The sequence below is a fragment of the Calypte anna genome, chromosome 2 (assembly GCF_003957555.1).
Source record: "Calypte anna isolate BGI_N300 chromosome 2, bCalAnn1_v1.p, whole genome shotgun sequence".
NCBI classification, from domain to species: domain Eukaryota; kingdom Metazoa; phylum Chordata; class Aves; order Apodiformes; family Trochilidae; genus Calypte; species Calypte anna.
This window is the reverse complement of record NC_044245.1, coordinates 65,823,920-65,847,534: the sequence shown is the minus strand read 5'-3', so window position 1 is coordinate 65,847,534 and position 23,615 is coordinate 65,823,920. Positions and strand designations below refer to the sequence as shown.

The window sequence follows — 23,615 nt, the reverse complement described above, 5'->3', positions numbered from 1 at the left end:
CCTAAGTACAGCTGTCACAGATTTCACATCCCAGTTCCAAGGAAGACACCAGTTTCTTGCTCTGTATTCACAAGGACAGAAATACTGAGAAAACATTCCAGTGACAACTTGGAATCAAACCCCATTTCCAGTTACAAAGAACAACACTAAAACCTACAGTTCAGTGTAATGAACAGTGCTAATAGCTCAGGAAAAGGTTATATGAAGTTTGGTACAAAGATGGATTGCAAAATTTACCTGACATAGTAGAAGTTAACTTAAGTGTCAAGGATCTTTTCTAGCTCTGGAACCAAAAGCAAGTTTAACAGAGATGAAACAAATTCTTAAGATTTTTAAAACTATAAAGTTCAGTCATGTAAATACTGCAAGACTATAGGGTAAAACACTTCCTTTGTGCACCAATGACGTAAAATTGACTTCTAAACTAGTAGTTTTTTCTACTTCTCCCAAACACTAGAGACTACTGAGTAACAAGACTTTTTATCTTCCAAAGGAAGTCCCCTGGTGAAATACTATTGTATCCAGACAGACCACAGTCCTGCCTTGCTAAAACATTACTGAAAATAGAAATCTTCTTATTCCACAAGATCTGTTCTGTTTTGACATAATATTAGGCACATCAGGTTTGCTTGGGTTTTTCAAAAGCATTTGGACATTTACATTTCCTGTTAATGTTGGCAAGTTATTTCAAAGACAACTAAGTATTTCCTAGTACTTGACAACTTATATTAAAAAAAAAAAAAAGAGAATAAAATGAATAAATGAATAAAATGATTCAGCAATAAAGAGTTTTCAGGTAGTTTCCACAATGAATGAGAGCAGGCTAATAGGCAGATACAGACTATAAAGAAAAATGGGGTTGAATGACTAAACATAATAATACCTGTACCATTCTAAAAGAGGAACACATTTTCAGTGTTAGTATTTAGAAGCTTTCCAAATAATCAGGCACCCATGGCAGAAGATTTTGGAAATACCACTTTATTTTCCAGTGAATATCCACCTTGAAATACTTGTATCATTGCTTAAGAGCCCTCAAATTGACAAAATACTAACATCTACAGCTCCAGTGCACAGTTAATTACATATCTCAACCTTAATAAAAATGACAAGTGCAAAAGTAAAAATTAATTCCATAGGCAGTTGAATGGACTTTTTTATAAAGATACTTGGGCTTTGAATACAGATACATCGAATAATCTGGTAAGAAAGAAGACATTTTTGGTCTGTGCTCAAAACAATCAAAACTATTCCACACCCAATTCTGAAGACAGGCAGTCTGAAATGAAATGAAAGTCTGAGCTTAGCTACAACATTCATCAAGGGTACATAAGTGGAAAAATATTACAGAAGTCACCTTCTCTTCAAATAGAGGTTGTTCTAAAAGAGGCTTTCCCATTTTTCACATATGGGATACTTTTGAGACATCTACATTTTTTCCATCCACAACACAGATTTAACAACATTCCAGCGTGCCCCAGTGTCAGCAAGTCCTCTTTTCAGTCCAGATACATGATGATGATTGATGAAGCTGTTGGGCCTACAGTAGCGGGCAGAGCAGCTTGGCAGGAATTTGGTGTTATTGAAAGAAATCTCAAATACTTATTCCATCTCCTCTACTAACTTTAATCACACTATCAACATGATGCCAGGAATGGAGCCTTGACACCAAGCCATAAACTTACACAAGCAACCATTGTTGGCGTATTACCGTTGCAATACAGGTAAAGGGTAAATTCTGTTTATTTTTACCCATTTCCACTCTACATTGGACACCAACTAAATTATGGAAAGATATTTCCTGAACTAACGGTTAGGTAGCAGCAAATTTCATTAAGGTACTACATGTCTCATTTTGCTTAGTTAATGAACTGATTAAGTTAACTTCTTCAGTTACGCTGCTGTTAACTGCAAGTTTTAAATAAAAGCAAGCAACACTGGTGCTTCCCATACCCCCAGTAAGAATAACAGTTAGTAAGAAAGCAGATCATTACTGCAGGCATTTTACCACTAATCTGCTCATTTGTTATGCTGATAAAGAAACAAACAAACAAACAAAAATATTTCCTCAGTTGCTTTGTAAAATTGTGACAAGCTTACCCTAAGTAAACCAACAGCATGTCAAATACTTAAGGTAAATACTGTACTAGCTACAAAGCTAATACAAAGACTGATATGCTTTTCATGATTACTTTTGAGCTTGTTTTGGCTTGGCTTAGAACAGTAAAGCTTAAAAAAAGTGATGCCTGAGACATTTACAGGGAGATAAATAAACAGTTGTCTAAACTGAGTCATTTTTATTTTAGCAAAATCCATTTACATGCCAGCTCTATTTCCTAATACTGAACATACAAACCAAAAGTTGGAATTACGACTGCATTCAAAACTCTGATGAGATCTTTCATTGATTCAAAGCTATTCCATAAAGAAGTTTTTTCTGAGATCCATGTATGGAATTTACAGTTTTTCCAGAGAGGTCTCAGCTCACTATGGTTGGAACCTACTACACTTACTTTTTGGGAAAGGGCTGTGGCTGAACATTTGGATAGTTAGTATTACATTAGTCTGTTTACCCAAACGATATGATACTCTCTGCAGATGGGAGAGAATTCCAGGTTGCAGCTCCCTGAGCTGGTGTAGTCACATAATGTAATTTCCAGTTCCACTTCCCAACAAATGAAGAAACACTGGCATTCTCCCTGCCCTGAAGAAAACAAGCAGATATAGGCACTTAAGTTGAAAATCTGTAGACAAAATTCTCCTTTTTTCTTATGTGCTTCTGCTTTCAAAAAGAATCTCAATTTAAGAGAGAATCAACTGAGTATTGGCACAAACCCAGCATTATTTAAAAAAGAAATGTCTTAAAAAGAAGTATATTTGGCTAGTTCCTTCTCCATCTCAGAATACTGCTCTTTGAGGCGTTCCATAGCTTTTCTGTGCTCTTCATCCACCTCTGCTTGTTTGTTTTTTTGCTCTTTCATTAATTCCTCCCACTGGGCTACATGCTTCTCTTCAAGCACCATCAGCTTGTCTGCCTGAATCTGAGAGGAGGAAAATGAGACATTTTAGCAATTAAAAGAGAGGGCTCAATAAGATTCACATTATGTTAGAGATCAGAGAAACTGCTTTTACTTCAGTAAAAAAACTAAACTAGCAAGAAAACATACAAAAAGGTGAAACCAAAAAGAAAGCATTTGTTTTTATGTAGTCAAAACAAATCAAATGGTAAAAGTCACTTCTCTTACTTTCTAAAGATCAGACTTATTTTTTTTTTGTATGATTTGCTCCTCTGACTACTGACAATGTTCAAGCACTCAGACCACATGATATCAACCTGTATTATCTCACAAAGTTTTCTTTTAATGTGAACTTCTGTTTTTTTTCTGGTTTTGGGAACATAGTATTCAGGGCTTTTAGTCTCTTAGTTATTAAAAAACCCCCCCAAAACATTTGGGAACATAGTGTTCAGGGCTTTTAGCCTCTTAGTTATTAAAAAACCCCCCAAAAACATCAGGAAATGGACACTGCTTTACTGCTTCTTCCCCATGCCCCCCCCTTTATTTTTCTTATGTTCAAACAAGAAGCTGCCTACTGCCACAGATGCATCAAGTCCACTGTTCTGAAAGTAACCAAAAGAGAATGAATTTCAATATAATGAATCTAATTTGCTATTAAGTGGTCTTCAAGAAACAAGAATCTGCATCTATTATAGAAGCAGAGGTATGTCTGTGTTATAAATGATACAGACTGAAAATGCACTGGAAGACTTATTGATACCCAATTTATGAGGAAAATATTAGGCCCACTGTATTTTATAGTTGAAAATGCTAGACAAAATAATAGTTTAAGAGTGTAATGCATGTCCATTATTTAGGTATATATTCAATTACTGGAGATGAATGGATTCCTTTCAACAGTCAAGTCATTACAATTTTATGTCAGGTACATGTAAAGAGTAGGCTTCCATTTCACAACAAATTATGATAACTAACAAAATATGTATAAATTATGTCATCCAACCCTTCAACACAGTGCCTCTCTTTTCCTGATATTTGCTATTTTCCTCTTTAATTTCTCATTCTTAAAATGAAATTATTTTTGTGTTCTTGAATACATTTTTAAAACTAGAAACAAACCACATTTCTAATTGACCACAATGCTTACATTCAGCATAGTCATCAGATACTGGTCTAACACAAAATAGAAAGAGGGAAATAGAGTATAACAACATGGATATTCCGTATTTTTTAAACTGGCAGTTTGTGTTCCTGTTTTAGACTACCAGCACTCACTGTGATTAATGTCTTCCTTCATAAATAAGTTATTTTTCCCCTTATACTTTCATACTCCTTGACTTTTGGTAAGTCTGATTCCTTTCACTCTTATCTTGAAAAAAAACACACCAAACAACAAAAAGCCAAACCCACAATCCACCAAAACAAAAGAAAACCTCCATAAATCCAGCTATCTAGAGAGACCATACACACATTCAATATCAGTGTCAGAGACATACTTCTATGGATTGCTGGCATGCAGTAATAAGTATGGACTCCTTATATTATAAATTCTGAAGTCACAATAAATCTGGGCAGTTGTTCTTGTATTTGTTCCACCTCTCAGCAAAAGAGAGGATTTTTTCCCCTTTTTACTATATTAGCAGTGACTGGTTTTCAATGTACAGTGCTTCTGTGTAGGAATAAACAGCATCATACAGCTTCAATAGACACCTGGCATTTTTTTCAGCTAAAGATAATGGGAACCCATATATATATTCCTCAACACGAGCAGTGTGTTGTTCTTTAAAATCACATATTGTGCATCGTGGGTCAAAACCCACATTTTTGCCAAGCAGCATTTTATATACATCCTAACAACAAGCTGAGATGGGTTTTGTTTACAACAGATTTGCTGTCAGCAAATAACAAATTAGGTTAGTGTGTACTCCTAATTCAAGCCCTATATTACCTTCATATTCAACAGGTTTTCAAACTGTCAGCACATCCCATGCTTACTGACAGGATTACAAAGCACCTACCCAAACCACAGACTAACCCGCCCTCCTCACAACATGAATAGCCTGCAAGGAACACGAAACTCATATTGCTATTTGCTACTCTGAATTTCCACTGCACCATTTCTACCCACAGATATAAAATTATTTACCTGGTAAACCACCTGAAGACATTTATAGGACTTGAGATAGCTTAGTTAAGTTTATAAAAGTCTGTGGTCTAACTCCTTCTCCCAGAAAAAAAAACCTTCTGCCTTCCCTGCACAGTCTTCAGCTTGTTCTGGCACAAAAGAAGTGGCATTGTGAAATAAGGGAATATTAGCAGCCAGGCTATGTACATTGCCTAATCTATGCCTAAATAAAATTTTAAACAGTTGAGTAATGAGGAGCAACTGCTATGCTTTGTCTTTACGTACAAAAAAGCAACCAGTATTCTACTAAAATATTAACTTTTTTTCACAGTAATATTTATATCGGAAATAAAGTAATTCCATAAAATTGCAATTTGTACCTTTAAAAAAGTAAAAGGTTGCAGAGATGAACAAACACTTTAAAAACCAGAAAGCTATAGTTAAGATTTACTAGAGTAAATAGTAAAGAAGTACTATTCTTTACTATAGTAAGAATAACAAAAGAAGTAAGAATAACAAAAAAACACCAACTAAAAGGCACGAAGGAGCTGATTACTGTTTACACTCCCCCACTCTGGTAATCGATTTTGAGAACCCCATGGTAGAAGCCCAGTGCACACCTCAGGCACTGCAGGCTCTCCTTCCTTGGAAAAAAATTCCAGCCCAACTGTTTTGAGCAGCACTTCCAGATCATGAACACTGATGGCTGCTGAGTGGATGTCTGTGTGTGTGACACAGTCAAAACCTTGAAACCAATATTCTAGTTCCTGCCAGACAAATATCTGTGTGAACAGCAAAAATTGCAAAAGATGACTCTTAACCCATATATATCTTAGGATGCAGAACTTTCAACCAACTTTCAACTTGCTTCTTACTATAAGTTAAAGCATCCATGTAGGAGCAACTTATGAGTGCTGGTACAGCTGTGGGATAAGCTTCACTGAGCACTTCAATCTCGTTGGGCATCACAGAACATTAAGAGGCAGAAATCCTGACCAAAGGCTCCTCCTACAGTCACAGACAACTGCAAGACCTAAGCTGCAATATACACCATCCCTGGAGCTACGGTAATAAAAGGTATCCCTCATAACAGCCTTTCCCTTAGCAGAATACCACAAGGTGATATTTTTCAGGAAATTAGAAGAATGGGTTTTTCTGAAGTCCAGAAAGCACTTCCAGTAGTAATAGATAACTCCCAGTCTGTTAAAACGAATATATGTTTGGAACAATGGTAAGTCAGTGTTAATTTTCATTACTTATAAACTTGTAATTTTGCAAGTAAAAGGTAAAAGGGAAATTGAAATAAATTCTGGCCCATGCACAGCCAGAAAAAGACTTCAAATAAAACAAAGACTTACAAAACTCCCAGATTGCTGAAAACTTCAATTTACACAATTTGTATTGCTGGTAATGATTAAAACCCCAGAAACAGACACCTTGATTTTTAGTTTTCATTTTTTTTGTTTCCAAGACTGCCAACTGGAGAAACCCAGACTTGTAAACTAACAAACTATCACAATAAACAGCATACACAACATGAAAAACATTGTACTTTCACAGAACCACTTTTCAGAGGATAGTCTAATTTCAATTCCTACCTTTTTTCCATTTAAAATTACTGCTAAAACAAACAAACAGCTATGAAGTAAGTATGGTAAAATCTTACAAGTAAAAACAAACAACCAAACACAACAAACAGCAAATTCTCTTTCTGTCAGACTAAGCAAGTCCATCCCTTGAGTCAGACATAAGTATAAATTATAAATTAGAAAAGAGCATCTAATAAACCCAGAACAGCCACCTCAGAAAGGAAATAAAAGTTCCGCTGATCTCCTCTTCCAGGCAAAAAGTGACAATGAAATTGCTTTGATATTTAAATGTATTAATGTTCCATTAGCCAATATTATCATACCATGTTAAGGTTTCAGAACAACATATCTTCATCTTAGGTAAAACCTCCTGACTCTTCTAACATGGCAAAATTGCTGCATTAAATAAATGCAGACATTAGATGTGCCTGAGTCAACAGGAAGCCTCAGGAAACTCACAACACTGTACGGTATGGTACAATATTTAGCCAAGATCCAAAAGTCTCAATAATTAGCTCTAAATTGTAAGGTTTTAGGCATTAGACAATCCAACATTTCCTGCCATGCTGTAGAGCTATGTTTGACCCAAAGGATCACTTAACTGCCAGCAACTAAAGCACATTATGCTTTAGGCTTTTAGCACCTGTGCTCCTGACTAGTGCTTACTCTCATCTACTGCACAGGGAAGAACATTTTTACCCCACCTGAAAAGAACTAAAAGGTAGTAAAAATGGTATTTCTCCAGGGCTGTTAATTTGGCAAAATTTGGATAGACTTTTGTTCATTTGTTAGTTTAGTCAGCGAATCATCTCCTCACTCCCAAACACTCTTAGAACTCCATCTCTATCCTCCTCTAAAGTTTTCAGCTCCAGACCACAGCTTTGTGATGTTTTTGACTGCTGGTTACTCATTTTTCCAGCAACTCCTCTTTCTCCAAACAGTATTTCAGCTGTTCTGCTCGAAGTTCCTTCTGTCACCCAAAAGAACTCAAGCCACAGCAAGCTGAACTTCACTATTCCCACACAACCCAAACACTTGTCCTCAATATTTGTCTTTCAATGTAAGGTTATATATATATATGTGTGTGTGTGTGTGTGTGTGTGTGTGTGTGTTTGTGTGGGTGTGTGTGCTTGGGAAACTCAAACTAAGCTTCAAATCTGTTCTGTATTTGTAATGATGCCTACTACTTTTAGGAGTAGTAGGTAGTTCTTAAAATAATGTATTAGGTGTGTAATTGGAAGAATTAAGACTAGATTTGAAAGAATTCCAGCCATCATGTTCATATAAACGCTTTTGAGTTAAAGCTTCATAATTTGGTTTAGATAAAAACCAAAGCTTATCAAAATTAAACATAGTTCCTGTCTAACTACTTCCTGTTCTGGGAATTCCCTTTGGTGTGCTAGCAAGTTTATGTATTTATGCAACAAAGTCTTTCCTAGTTCTTTTATATCAACACCTAAGCTTGGACATTAGTTACTTGGACAAAATCTAATCTGATTATGAAACCATTTTTTCACTCAATAGTGCATACTTATGAGCTTGAAAAGTCTTCTCATATACGGTACTGACTCACATGAGCTGGTTGCATTTATTTCTGTCATTGTTTTACTGTCATTGGCCACACAAAAGGTTAACATTTATAAATGTTACACAGACTTTTTCGAGTAAACTTTGTTTTCAGCATTACTAGGGATATCTTTGCTGAAATTCAAAAACACAAACAAAAATCAAAGACACATCAAAAAACCCTAAACCAAAAACCTCACCATTTGAGGGAGATAGAAGCTTTCAGAAGAGCTACCATACTAGTTCATGCTACAAGCAGTTAAGCAGCAAGACCGTAATGGGAAATGTTAGGTAACTTCCAGTAGAAGCCTCTACCCTTCGAGATGCAAATATTTAAAATAGAAACAAAAAAATAAGAATATAATACACAAAACCAAGTTTACAAAATTTCTTGAAGTCCTTTTTAGTTTCTCTCACAAGCTTAAGGTAAACCACATCTTAAAATCTGAACTATGTTTTATTCATCTGTATAGACAGGAGATTCCATGAATTCTTCCAACGACACTCCTGTAAATGCAAATTACTTCACACTCTAACTGAGATTGTGGTAGGGACAGCAGAACTGTTAAAAAAAGATAATCAGTAAAGCAAATCTTAAAATTAATTCTATTCAGAAGAAACTGAATTAATTTCACTGAGGGCTGCTAACACTAATCACTTGGCACTAGATCTTACAAAAGAAACATTTTTTTTTTTCAGAACACATAATTCAGAGAGAGAAGTAAGGAAAAATTTCTCCTCAAGTAGCTGTCACGCTCTATTTTAATTTTTAAAAGTTACCTACCTGTTACTACTCACATTTGGAAAATTACAAGGCTCAAGTGTCTTACTATACAAGCTTAATGAAACACTACAGCTCCAGAATAGCTGTTAGCATTGCTCCATGCACATAATATAAAAACAAGAAAACCAACCTGGAAATGCAAAGCTAGCACTTTGAAAATAGTTACCATTCTTATTAAGGGACTGTTAATTTCCTAAGTCGTGATTTTTTAAATTAGTTTTACTTCCAAACAAACAGTAGCAGAACTACAGAATTCCCTACTTAACTTCCCTATTGATACATACACTAGTGTTAGGCACAAGCAAACTTTGCCAGAGTTCAGCAGTGTGCTGTCTCCACAGTACCAGTATTCAACTGCAGCTGGAGTGCCCATCTTCATCAAGTACAAGAAGGAAAGAAAAACACAATTATCAGCTTATGTAAATCAATGTGCAGCCTGTTTTGTGTGACAGTACCAGAAATGTCTTCAGTTTTCCTAAACTATTATAAATAACATTTTGGAAGTAAAAAGGTATCACAGGGACACAATAATGGAGGAGTAATGGGAAAACATGAAACTAATTTCTTGTATAATTTTCCAAATTTTAGATTCAGAGCACATGTATTTCAAATGAGCAAAGTGTAGCCAACTGAAAGATTCCAATGATTCGCATGTTCCTATAATATAGCCCTTCATTAAATAACCCATCCACAAGTGAAAAACACACTTCCTTTTCAACAAGCAATATATATAATATGGTCAATGTTCTCAGCAAACTAGGAAAGATTTACATTTCCATTCTGGTAGGTTACTAGGTGTTTTTTGTTCCACAGAAAATAATTTATATATATATATATATATATATACACACACACACATACATACATATATATATTTAGGCTTTCCCTGTATGTGACAAATATTATAGTCTGAGCTAGAAAGGAAAATAAAGCAAAGGAAAAAAAAATAGTTTCCATACATCAGGAGATTGCAGGAAGAGCTAGTGATCCATTAACTTTGCAGTCCTGGAGCATACAAGCCTCTGCAGTTTGCATTTTATAAGTGCAGAAATTACCCCAAAACAAGCTTTACTGTAAGTATATATAGTACAGAAAAATATGTGCTATACTGAAGGCATATAAATTTGTTTTGAAGCACAGACTCTAACTTAGGCCACACTATAAAAATCTATCCATCCATCCCTTACCTTCTTCTTTTCAAGCTCCCTCTCTTGGAATCCATGGATCATATCATTGGCAGCCTGCACTGAAATAACAAATTACAGTAGATCAGTCTGCTGTTCTACATTAAGAGAAACTCACCTGAAAGGGATTTAAAAGACGGGAGGCTGTTGCAATTCAAAGATTATATTCCACTCAATCACTTAACACAAGAAAGATATGTCAGTAGTTGCAGAAAATGCTTTCCACTGGTAACTGTATGTAAGCACATCACTGAGTTTAACCCCTGTGAGATCTAGAAGGCAAAAAGAGAAAGGCAGCTAGGTCCTCTTGTGCCCACATTCTTTAGTGCTGCTGACAAGCTAGAGTGCACTACTCAGCACCTCAGAAGACATAAAAAACCCCTCTCAAATCAGTAAGTAGAAACAGGTGACCAAGTTCTATGTTTTAGTTTGTTACGCTTTTTTTGTTATTTTTTCCCCATCAAATGTAAAAAGTGACTTAGTATAAACAATCTGCATGGAGAATCTTTATCCTGAAGCCAGTCTCTTCTCTTATAAGACTAAGCCTAGAAAAAACTGTCAATGGAAATAGGACCTGTACTCCTAAGTTTTTTTTCCTAACTTATTTAACACTTAATTAATGCAGAATTAAATAAACTAATTTTCCCAAAGCAGTAGTTTCTCCCACAAACACATCCCACAAACACAAATACCTTACTTATTTACCACCATCTCGGAGCTGGTGACTTCTCACACCAGAAGGCAGGCTCCTGCCTCCGTGAGGACTTCCAGTTACAGAACAGATTCATTGCCCTAGTAGCTGATGAGGAGCCAGGAGCACCAAGAACTGGAACATCTGGTGGCTGAGCCTAAGCCAGTCAGGATCATCAGAGGACAGTGCTGACAGCTGTAGCAGACTTTCTACAGCTGGGGACAGAGGCTCCCCACCTGTCATTATGTTTTGTCATCAAGGGAGGGTTGCTCCTTGCCAGGAGCTCACATTCATGACATTGTAGAGAAGCTACCAAGGCTCTGACTATTACCCCTGGTTCCTTTCCATGTAAACCCAGTGGTACTGCAGAGGTGACCTGAGAAATACCAGGAATCATAGAACGTTAGGGGTTGGAAAGGACCTCTAGAGACCATCAGGTCCAACTCCCCTGCCAAAACAGGATAAACTAGGGTAGGCCACACAGGAATGCATCCAGGTGGGTTTTGAAAGTCTCCAGAGAAGGAGGCTCCTCAGCCTCTCTGGGCAGCCTGTGCCAGTGCTCCATCACCCTCACAGTAAAGAAGTTTCTCATCATGCTGAGCTGGAACTTCCTATGCTGTAGTTTAAACCCATTATTCCTTGTCCCATTACTGGGCACCACTGAAAAGAGACTGGCCTCATCCTCTTGACACATACCCCTCTATGTCTAATTAATGTCTGTTAATAAGATCCCCTCTCAGCCTTCTTTTCTCAAAGCTTAACAGCCCCAATACTCTCAGTCTTTCTTCACAGGAGAGATGTTCAAGTCCCTTCATCATTCTCGTTGCCCTCCATTGGACTTTCTCCAGTAGATCACTGTCTCTGTTGAACTGGGGAGCCCAAAACTGGATACAGCATTCCAGGTGTGGTCTCACCAGGGCAGAGTAGAGGGGGAGGAGAACCTCCCTAGATTTGCTGGGCACACTTTTCCTAATGCACCCGAGGATACCATAGGCCCTCTTGGCCACAAGGGCACATTGGTGACCCATGGAGAATTTACTGTCCACTAGGACTCCAAGTTCTTTCTTCATAGAGCTGCTTTCCAGCAGGATGCCCCCTAATATGTGATGGTGGTTGGTATTATTCTACACTTGTCCTTACTGAACTTCATGAGGTTGATTTTTACCCAGCTCTCCAGCCTGTTGGAGAGCCTTGTTGGATAGCAGCACAGCCTGCTATGCCCTGTAGTCACAGAATGACTACAGGGATTTGGGGACTGTGGTCAAAGGCATGTAGGCCCTGCTCAGTCTTCCTGTTCAGAGGGACTTGATGGATTTTTTTGGGTTAACAGCTAGCTGGACAGTTGATGTTGGCAACAGAGTTTTGGTTTCTAAACCCATGAGACCTAACAAGCTCCTTGGAAGAGATGGGATCTGCCAGGTTAAAGAGAAGTACATTTGCCAACACACTGGCCTAACTGGTAGGAACACCTTTAAACTAGAAATGACAGAGGAGGGAGTGATGCCTCATAAGAGGTAAGTAGGCAGGCTGGGGATATGGTAGGCAAAGCAAGGGGCAGGGATGACGGTAACAGAAGGGACATAGCACACTTTTCAAGGATCACCTTCTCAAAGCTTAAGAAAGGAAATCAAGCAAAGGTGACAGGAGCAAGGAACTCTTAACTGAATTCAGACTCTAAAAGGAAGTGTATAGAAGGTAGAATCAAGGACAAATGACCCAGAATACAGAGCTGCTGTCAGATAGTGCAGAGATAGAATTGGGAAAGTAAAGGCTGATCTGGAGTTGAATCTGGCAAGGGATGCAAACAGCAACAAAATGGAGTCTATCAAGTATGTAAACAGCAAAAGGAAAACTTGGGAAAACGCAGGCCATCTGCTGAATGGAGCAGGGAGTTGGTGACAACATGAAAAAAGTCAGGGTATTCATTACTTTCTTTGGCTTAGTTTTTACCATAAAGACCAGCCTTTAGGAAACCCAGGCCCCTGAGAGCACAGGGAAAATCTGGAGCAAAGACAACTTTCCCTTGGTGCAAAAGGACCAGGTTAAGGAGCACTTAAATAAACTGAAAATATTTAAATCCATGGGTCCTGACAGGTTGTGGTCACAAGTGCCAAGTGAGCTGGCTGATGTTACTGTGAGGCCACTCACTCTCTTTGAAAGGTCATGGGAATGGTTCCTGAAGATGGGACTTCTATCTTTAAGAAGGGCAAAAATGAAGATCTGGAGAACTACTCGCCAGTCAGTCCACCTCAATCCTGGGAAAGGTGATGGGAAAAATCCTCCTGAAAGCATTTCCAAACACATGAAGGAGAAGGCAGCAATCAGAGTAGTCAGAATGAATTTACCAAGAGGAAATGATGCTACCTGACCTGATAGTCTTCTACAATGAAGTTCTACAGTTATCTGAATCTACAGTTATTACTACTACCCTATCTGTCACTAAAGATACTAATAATAGCACATTTTAAAGCTGTACACCACAAAGTTTTGTTTTAAATCATAGGGGCAGTATTATGCCCTCCTGTGGAAAAATTAAGGTCACAGCATACTTAGAACAAACCAGAAAAGTGAAATTTAGTCCATGGCTTTTGCCAACATGAAGCTGCTTCTAAGTGGGAAGCAAATGACAGAGCTGAAATAGCTTCATCTTAACAAAAATTTCAATGTAACCTTAGCAAAAGCTGTGTTGGCTCGACCGTTAAGTACAAAAAATAATGTCCCCATTGTGTCCCTTTTAAAATTTCACAGAAATTAGAAAACAGCACATAAATGGTAGAAACCTTATGCAAGGATAGTAATTTTTCCACAAACTCTATTTTGGATCTGAACTATTTAAATTATTCCTTGAATTAATGCAATAAGGGAAATAAAAAGCAGCATGCTTACATCTCTTGAGTGTTTCATTCAAATTGTCATGCATTGCCTGCTCACACTTAGGAAGAACATGTTCATTTGTTTCAGAGATTGTGTTCTTTAAATTTTCAAGTACTCGAAGTTCACGGAGGCCACGTTTCTCCTGCCAGAAGAAGTTAAAGAAAATTAGTGGCTAATGAGGAATTCTACTTTGCAAAATAAGATGCCTTCCCAGTTGAAAACCAACAACTTTATCTCAAAGATTATACCACAGTCTATCAGAGTGTTACTCTACTTATTTAGGACAATTTATTAATTTAATTCCGTGTAAAAAAGAGAGTAATGCTCCATCTAGAATCATAGAATCATAGAATTGTCTGGGTTGGAAGGGACCTCAGAGATCATTGAGTCCAACCCTTGATCCACTACTGCTGCAGTTACCAGGCCATGGCACTGAGTGCCACATCCAGTCTCTTTTTAAATATCTCCAGGGATGGAGAATCCACTACTTCCCTGGGCAGCCCATTCCAATGCCTGATCACTCTCTCCGTAAAGAAATTCTTTATAATATCCAACCTAAATCTCCCCCGGCACAACTTGAGACCATGCCCTCTTGTCTTGCTGAGAGTTGCCTGGGAAAAGAGACCAACCCCCACCTGGCTACACCCTCCTTTCAGGGAGTTGTAGAGAGTGATGAGGTCTCCCCTGAGCCTCCTCTTCTCCAGGCTGAACAGCCCCAGCTCCCTCAGCCTCTCCTCATAGGGTCTGTGCTCGAGTCCCTTCACCAGCCTGGTTGCCCTCCTTTGGACCTGCTCCAGCACCTTGATATCCTTCCTAAACTGAGGGGCTCAGAAGATATCTAGAATATCCTGTATCTAGAATTCAGAAATACTTTGAATGATGCTTCTGGCCTATGTGAGGAAAGTTTGCATTTACTAATGAAAACATGGTGTGGAAAAATGTGTTGTTTTGTACAGACAATTTACAAAGTATCAAAAACAACCAAAAAATTCATAGCTTGGGAACCATTGTACTTTTATAACAACTGTTACAGAGAATTAACATGGCAATGATTTTTCTTGCTTGATGTTTGACCTTCCAGATTTAGCATGGAACAAGGTTAAAACAATGCCAAGAAATTGTTTTACTGTAGTAAAACAATGAAATCAAGACCAAAAACTAACACGGCACAGCTGATTAAAGAGTCAGCCCTTCTTCTGTCCCACTGCTGAAGCTGATTAGTTACAAGAACAAGCTCTTGTTGTATTGTTTGCATTTAAAATAGAAGTTTAAAAAATGGGTTTTTTTTGAAGCCACAGCATTACTGCTGCTCTGAATTTCATCTGCACTTTGCTTTAGACAATACAAAGGATTCTGAAACCTGCTCCAGGCTGCCACTTGCCCCCTTCCCCACCTCTCACAGCTAGGAGTTGCACACAAGCACTCCTGTACTGGAAGTTGTCAATCACAAAGCAAATCTAGATAATAAAAAAATACTGCATCACATAACTATTTTAAAACTTCAGAGTACAGGCACAGACAAGTAAAGTCACTTAGCTAAATAGGTTCTAGAATTCTTTAATACAAATCTGTGTTCTTTAAACACCAAGCAAAAAGAATCTGATAACTGAAAGTTAAAAAGAAGTGCAATTTCTGGAAGAAATTCTAAGTTGCAAACATGCAAATACTTCTCTGCTTTGCTACTTTCCCCCTAAAAGTATAAACCAGAAATTAAATTTCAATGATAGAACTAAGAACATATGAAATGTGCCTAAGAAACAAACCAAAGCTTCCAGTGAAAAGAGAGATTATAATTATAAATAGGTGATAATAATCTTTATATTTATAAAGAATCATATTTTTAAAGATATTAGTTATAATTTTGTAATTAAGCTTAAAATTTTCCTCTCTGTGAAAAGCCAGGTAAAACTAATTACTGTAACCTATAATTTATTTAGGGAAAGTAAAGAAACTAAATGATTCCTTATGACTCTCTAGCCCATAGGATACACATCTCATGAGTTTAGTTCACATACTTATTTTGCTAAACCAGTAAGTATAGAGATAAGCTGGATCCAGTTGAACTATTAGCTACAATGGGGGACAGGGAAGAGATCTTAATCTCATTTTTTTAAAATCAGCTGTACACGCTAGAAATGTGAGGTCTAACTGTATTTGCAGAACAAATTAGTATTTTTGAAACCCTACATTTTTTAAGAATTAAAATCTCCCTGAGAAGTAGCATTTTGTTGAGACAAGATTCTATTTTTCTAAAACTGTGCTGCCATCTTGTGGGAAACTGTCACACTTCCCAAGCAAAGCTGTATATGAACACTTGTACACCTTTAGTAATTTAGTCTGATTTGCAGCCAATCAGATAACATTAATTCTATTTTAACTATTTTATTTCTTTGCATGAAGTGTTGTTCTTCTCTTCCAGAAACATTACTTTCTTTCATAGAATAAACACTGAAGAAAAATTAACTTACAACTGTGCTAGCTGAACACAGCAGAGACATAGATCAGTTTGTTAATTAGATGCAAACCTCTACTTGGCCAACAATATTGGCCTTGAACCAACAAGATTTCTCTAGGATGACAGGACTACATCATTCTCCTACAACAATATTCATCCTAGATAAATAAATGTTTATATCCCTTTCAAAATGTTTTAAATAAGAGATCCTAGAGCACTGCCTTTTGTACTAAAGATGCAGACATATACTATAGGTCTATTAGTTATTCTGGACCAGAAATACAGGTCAAGTCTGTCTGAAGACAATTATATACATATTATGGTCTCTAAAAAGGTGTTACAACTGTTTCAAGTTTCAGACTCTGAGGGTTACAGACCCAATAATTATCCAAATACTTACTTCAAATTCTTTTACAAAGTAACGTATTTCTCCCTGAATTACTGGTCTGTGGTCCAGCAGTCTTGAATAGATTTCCCCCACATCTAGAAGATAATAGTTTTAGTTCTAGTGTTAGAAGATAGAAAGTCATAGTTTTAGTTTTTCTCTCAAACTCCATATGACTCTACACAATACAAGGCAGCACCTAAATGCAAGAGGCATGATGACTCACCAAATACATTAAAAAAAAAATCAAGAACACTCAAAAAAAACATTTGTAGGCTATCCTGCCTACTCAGCAAACCACGAACTTGGAGAAAATGCAATGAATCTACAGTTCAGGGGCCACAGACACATTTCTACGAGGGCAAACATTCTTCTCTGTCTCTCAGCACCCTGTACAGCAGACACATCTGACTGTTAACTCTGATAAAAAAATTGATGCACGGCAGAAGTAAAGAGTATAGTAGCTCAACAGAAATTCACAACTTAAGGTGTGAGAGTTTTCTGCAGCGAGACACAAGAAGAAAGCTCACTACAAAGAAAAATATAGCATTTTCTTGTATTCCACGGCCAAAGGCTTGAAATTTAGTTACCCTGGAGGAAGCGTACTTAGAACCTAAGTATGTATGAGAAATAGACTGGTAGTCACGCAAGGAAGAAAAAAAAAAAAAAAGCCCATTACGTTCACAAGCACTCAGAGTATAGTGAAGAACGTCTATTTCAATAAATACAACGTGTTGTTCCAAAAAGCACTTTAAACTGTTACTGAAATGGCACTAAACGAAGAACCCTACTTTTTCTCCTTCCTCCGGCGCTTCGAGCTACCTTCTGCCTCTCCCCGTGTGTTTCTGCCCCCGTATGTCTTCAGCGCCCAGCATCGCATCCCATCCCATCCCATCCCATCCCGCCCTTTCCCTCAGAACATTCCACGCAGCCGCAGAGGGCTGGGAAGGGGCTGAGGGGATCGTTCGTGCCCGCCTCCACAGGGACATCCCGCGCCGCTCCAGGAGGGTTCCGAGACCCCTTTACCGGCCCAGCAGAGTGTCTGCCCCCCGCCCCGACCGCGTACCACACAGCGGGCTCAGACCCCGCAGGGACCCGCTTGGGCCGCTCCTGCTTCTTACCCTTTATGATGGGCTGAATCGGGGACCCGGCCGCCAGCGCCTCCCGCTTCCTCTCACTGGGCAGCGGGGACGCCCCGCTCCTACCTGGAGACGTGGGGCCACCCCCGCTCATCGCCCCGTTGCTGCCGGGGGACGCGGGGCCACCCCCGCTCACGGCGCCCCTCGGCCCTTCTTCCCCCGCCGCTGAACTTCCGCCTCGCCCCGCTGCCTCGCTGTGAGGTCATCGCCGTGCGCCGGCCGTTGCTGTGGTAACGGCGGCGGAGGGGCCTACCCGGGCTCCCTGCCCCGGCCAGCGGCCTCCTGCGTCGGCACCCGCAGGTCGCCCCTCGGCCGCACCGGCACAGATTTTCTTCATAGGGCAGGAAGGTGCCGCCAGCTGAGGGAACCTGGGCTGGTTGGTTCCATCCAACCAGCCCCGCGGAGGCTGCCCCTCCGGGCACACGCACCGGGGGCGTGTTCAGTGCAGGACCAGGCGTGTGACTTTCCTTGGGACCCGCGCTGGGTATTTCTGAACTGAACAGAACAAAACAACCAACCCCTCTCCCTCCCCAAACAAAACAAAACGAACCCCCAGCCGCAAAATTCTGGATGATCGTGGTTTTAGAAGAGGCAAGCATTCAGACAATCAGTTCGCTGCTGGGTGTAGTCAACATGAATAGCAAATAGTTGGACTTGTGGTCTACAAAAAAAAAACCCCAGTGGTCCAATTAATTAATAACTATACAAAAAGTGGCAAAGAACACTTAAAAAGTCCTATAATTTTCTTTAAAATCATTTGAGTGATTCAACGTATTTTCAATATATCACTCTTCTACCCCCCCCCCCCCCCTTAAACTAATTGCATTAATGTAACTGCATTACATACAGTCATTGCATCTATAGTTGTGTCTTGTAGGTTGCTTGTTTGTTTTTTCTCCCACATGCTTTTTACCTGAAATAGACCCCACACTACTCTATCACTCTGTGGTTGTCTTTGCATGGTCCCTGAAACAAGAACAGGAACACAAACTTGTCTGCTGTAACCTATGGTGTCCTGACCCGGCATACCTGATAGGAGCCAGTGCAGCTGGAATAATCACTATTTTGTTAGTAGACAACAAGAGTTGTATCTACTCTTTCATTATAAATCTGTTTTGACCATATTCTACACTGCATAGCTTTTATAAGTGGGAGCAACTGCCTGCCTGAGGAAAAAGAAACAGGGTTTCTTTATTTTACTGTGTGAAGCTATTATGACAGACACAAAAACTAATCCTGTTACTAATTTCTGTCTCACCACCAAAGCTCAGAAACTGCCCAGTGAAATCACAATTTGTTTTCACAGTATGTATTATCCAAACACCGCCTTGAAAATGAGTGAATCAGTTTTGTTGAAACAAAAAAGTTAAATCAGTCAAAATATGACAAAATCTGTTTAAATATTAAAAGAATATTATATTGGGAAGTGTTCAATAGTTCAATTATCAAATCAAGCAGAAATTGATAATCTAAAATAGTTCTTCACTCTCACTGTTACTTCATCTCTAAATACTATGTTTAGGCAATAATCAAGAGATATATGAATCATTATTAAAAAGTACTGTTCCCTTTCAGGTACACACACACGCAAACCCAGTAAACATCTCTGTCAACCTATAGACTAGTATTTATATTTTTCCATTTGGGTCCAAAGCATGTAAGCACTTGACATTTACTGTCATCAGTAGATTAGAATAGTACTCATATATTAGTAATATCTGGAGAATATTACAGGTGGCTTCATAATCACTCAATTAGGGCTAGAATTGTGCAAATGTTAATTTTATCTCCTTCCAATCTAACTGCCATCCTTTCCTAGTCTATTGCTCAGACAAGTTATTTTCCACTGTAAGCCCTATGTAAGCTATCTTTCCATTTGCTAAAGAAGAAACCCTGTAGTGCAAGGGGTTTATAGCTACTGAATTTCTAGGAAAGATTTTTTACCTTATGAATAATGTCAGGTTCAGAATTACAGGACTGCAACGAGGGCAAATCCTGTGACAGATAAGTGCATCAGTTTCCAGGACTAATATCCTGAAACCCTTTCTCCTCTTTGTTTGAATACTGTGGGTTTTGTTGTTATTGTTTTTTGGGTTTTGTTTTTAAGAATATGCTTTATTTGCTGCATTTATGCCTGGATTGTTTTTCCCCCTTGCTTGCTCTCCCTAACCCATCCAGCTTACTCTCAAAACATATTTAAAAAAATTAAGGAAGACTTAAAGAGGTGATGGCTATAAAAAGACAATACTTGTGGAGCCCCTAACCTGTCAGTTTGTAGAAACTAGCCATCAAGTCACAAAATATGGAAATAGCTATGGCTTGGAGCATGAAAATCAACATATGTAGTCATCATCTATTTTTTTTGGAAGCGAGGCTAAATAACCTCTGTCACTTTTGCCGTGCAATGGAACCCGCTTTCTCTTTTAGGGATCACCCTGCCACTTCCCATCAGCGTTAGCGGGGCTCCAAATTGCAGAACCTTCAGAGGAACGTGCCGAGTCCTGTCATTTCCCCCACGGGCTGCCTAGCGATGATAATCCACTAGAGGATCCTTTCATCCAAGTGGCGGTGTTCGAGTCAAATGCCGGCAACAGGCAGGGAAACCCAAACCTGTTGAGGCAGACGTCTGCCGAGACGGGAAGAATCGGGGCGACGGCCCTTACGAGGGGCGAGGTGGGGGACAACGTCCTCTGTGCCAGCAGAATAAGTCCATGGGCTGTGCACCCGTGACGGGAGACCCAGAGCGCTGTGGCGATGGCTGGAAGTTCGCCGGCCGCCATGTCCGACGCTGGCCGCGGCAGGCCCGGGGCTGCACTGTTTTGGAGGAGTGCCTCGTCAGATTAGCCGGGCGGCTACTGTATTTGATGCTCGAGCTGGACGGACAGGCCTGCCAGGCAGAAACTGCTCAGGCAGATGATGCTAGGGAGGACAAAAATTATCCACCGCGAGACTAAGAAGACAGATGACACCCAGCAGGAACAGCAAGCCAAATCTGCAGAATCCACAATGCAGCTGGCTAGCCCGAGGCTACCTGCCTCTTTGAAGTGGAATAGACATCACCGATGAGCTGTCAAATTAGATCACCAGCCTGGAAATGCTGAAAGAGATTTAGTTCTTCCAACAGAGATGGGAAAGTTTAATAGATGAAAATCTTCCTAAAGGGGCCAAGGTAGTGGGGAAAGAAGGTGGGGGGACGGGGGAAGGGGAATCCTTCAGATGCAGCAACAATGAAAAATTACCTCCCGCCTGCCTGCGGAGTGAGATGGGATGCGTGGCATTCTGCCACAGCCGTGGTGGCTGTAGTCACTACCAGCACGGAAAAACAAAGGCTACACCTGCAGCCACAAGTAACCCTTCCTACAAAATCACCCCCTCACGCCCTCAAGTCTGTGATATCCTTCTTTGCGGCCCTGGAGCTGGGTTCTGAAGTACTTCGAGACAGTCAGTGGTGGGATACAAAGACCCAGTCTGAATTCAAAAGCTCGGTGCAGCAGAGGTGCCTGATAGCATCTCCCCTTGCACATCTTTTGTAATAAAACTCAAGCACAAAAAATATGTGAAATACAAGTCCATTTCAGTAACTGCAGAACAAATATTAAGATCACCAAGTGAGTAAGCATGTGCTCAGGTGTGTGGTGAATAGGAAACCTGACGTTTCCATTAGGGACAACGGCAGCACGATCCAATTATAGATGCAAAGAAGAAATACAGCTCTTAGGGGGAAAATATAAAATGTATTAATCCATTTAGCAGCTGCATCGCTGCAATTACACTTTGAAGTTAAAGACCGTGAAACACATCAAAAATTAAGAGAAGTGATAAGACTGCAAACCAAATAGGCCTCCAGATCTCTCTTCCTAGCAAAAAATAATGAAAGAGGTGTAAAAATTACATACCAGGCTCTGCATACACATACCATTATAAAATCAATTTATGGCCATGCCAAAGCATATTTACTTGTAAAATATGATGACTATATACCTATTCCCAACTTCATCATTCATGTAGCAGACTAGCCATAAAACACTCGCAGAGATGCAAACAGAAGATGCTAGCAGATAAGAAGGAACATGAACCAGACCTCGGAACAGAAAAGCTGGATTAAAAAAATTATTGTATAGGTGTAGTGGAACAGAGCGACCAGGTGCCTCTGATCATCAAGAAGTGGGTGTGAGCCTCACTATTTATTGGCCCCATGGTCTTGCACATGCTCCATAGGGGCCCTGCCCTGGCTGGGCACAGGTGGAGTTGATAGCGGCTCACACCCACTTCTTGATGATCAGAAGCACCTGGTCGCTCTGTTCCACTACATATAGGCATATCTGTACCTTTATTTTCATTTCTCTCAGCTTTAATTTATCCTTTTCCCTTCTAAACCACAGCACTGACAAATAGAATTTTGACCATCTATTTATTTTGTTAATCAGAAGAACAAATATGCCCAAGTTCCAGTCTTCTCATCTAATGCTACTTGAGTGTATTTTACTTCATGGACAAAACATGTTAACACCTCAATGTCACATGTTCATATAAAATAGTTACCATACCTGAACTGAAAAGTACTCAAGCCCATCTTAAACCTAAATTAGTTTCATTTTCCTGCTAATAATCCAGGAATGCTGAAGAGTCTAGATTACTCTTCTGTCAGCTATAATTGAAATAAACGTGTGTGAGAGACAGAGAAAGAAAAAAGTTGGACAATTATCATACCAAGATACTTCAATGAGCTGTAACCCTTATTGTGAAGTTTAAGATGTAAACAAACTAAGCTCCCCATTTTCAAGTCTATGTTCTTCCAAAGATTCAGACAGTTGCAAGAAATTCCTTCAAGAAGGGCTACTTTCATTTAAAAGTATTTTGAAGAGGGTGGAGCAGGCTATAGAGAAGGAGTATAAGAAAAAGAAGATTAAAAGGATGTGAAAATATCACCTCTTACAGGCAATCAGCTAAGATGTTAGCAAAGAGAATTCACTGTCCAAACGTTGTGCATTGTACCCAATCAACCTCTGGCAATAAGATTGGCTCAAAACTCTTGTAGACACTCTTGTTCTGGGTGGGCAGTGAAAAAAGGTACAACTTGCTTGACTGGCCTGTTTTAATTGTTATACAGAAGTGGTATCTCTTGACTTTTTTTGGTGTGGTAAACTCAGATGTCAACCTGGTAGGTAGACCACTAGTAATACAAAAGGAACTTGATGAAAAGCATATCATACATTTAAGCTATCATAAAAGAATCCTTTGAAGTTTTATTGCTGAAAAGCCTACACTTCAGTTCCATCTGAATGGCCAAGTTTTCTTAGTACACAGGTCAAAGCTGGAAATAGATTTTTTTTTTTCCCCCCTGTGTAACACAGATCATCTCGAATTTCTTATTCCTACTCACTCTTTTCTAATCTCTTATTAGACACGGAATTTTCTTTAAATCACTGTTACCCCGTTCTAAGTCTCAGTGCAAGAGCTGCCCCATGAGACTTTTGAAGGCAAATTAAACTCTCGAAAATGAAGTTACATGTACAAAGACTAAAAATCATCAGCACATTTCTAACATACATAATGCAATACTTTAACACCCTTCAACCTGGCTTACCTGCAAGCAGCGGTTATCTTGGCATCAAGGGGAAAAAGACAAGCCAAAGTGGTAAAATTTTACTGAACACTTACAATTATCATAATTATTTCACAATTGAATTCTTCAGTTGCTGAAAGGTTGTCATGCAGCACTATCTCACCATATGGCAACAACCTCAAGTCCTAGAGGCACATACTTAAAAGACCATAACATGTCAGGCCCCTTGAATAAATTAGA

The 23,615-nt window shown here is 39.2% G+C and overlaps 1 protein-coding gene across 2 annotated transcripts; it reads right to left on the bottom strand.

The window, feature by feature from the left end:
• Positions 1 to 963: 963 nt before the first annotated feature.
• BLOC1S5 (biogenesis of lysosomal organelles complex 1 subunit 5) lies at positions 964 to 17,983 on the bottom strand. 2 transcript variants are annotated; one of them, XM_030446044.1, is made up of 5 exons: positions 17,792 to 17,983; positions 16,686 to 16,768; positions 13,843 to 13,972; positions 10,269 to 10,327; positions 964 to 3,041 (listed from the first exon to the last, which is right to left on the bottom strand). In XM_030446044.1, exons 1-5 carry the CDS (start codon positions 17,901 to 17,903, stop codon positions 2,862 to 2,864), a joined length of 564 nt encoding a protein of 187 aa, XP_030301904.1. In that variant the 5' UTR covers positions 17,904 to 17,983; the 3' UTR covers positions 964 to 2,861. The 2 variants fall into 2 exon arrangements, with proteins under 2 accessions (XP_030301904.1, XP_030301906.1); XM_030446046.1 differs by having other exon boundaries at positions 964 to 2,704; positions 17,792 to 17,964.
• Between the last annotated feature and the right edge of the window lie 5,632 nt (positions 17,984 to 23,615).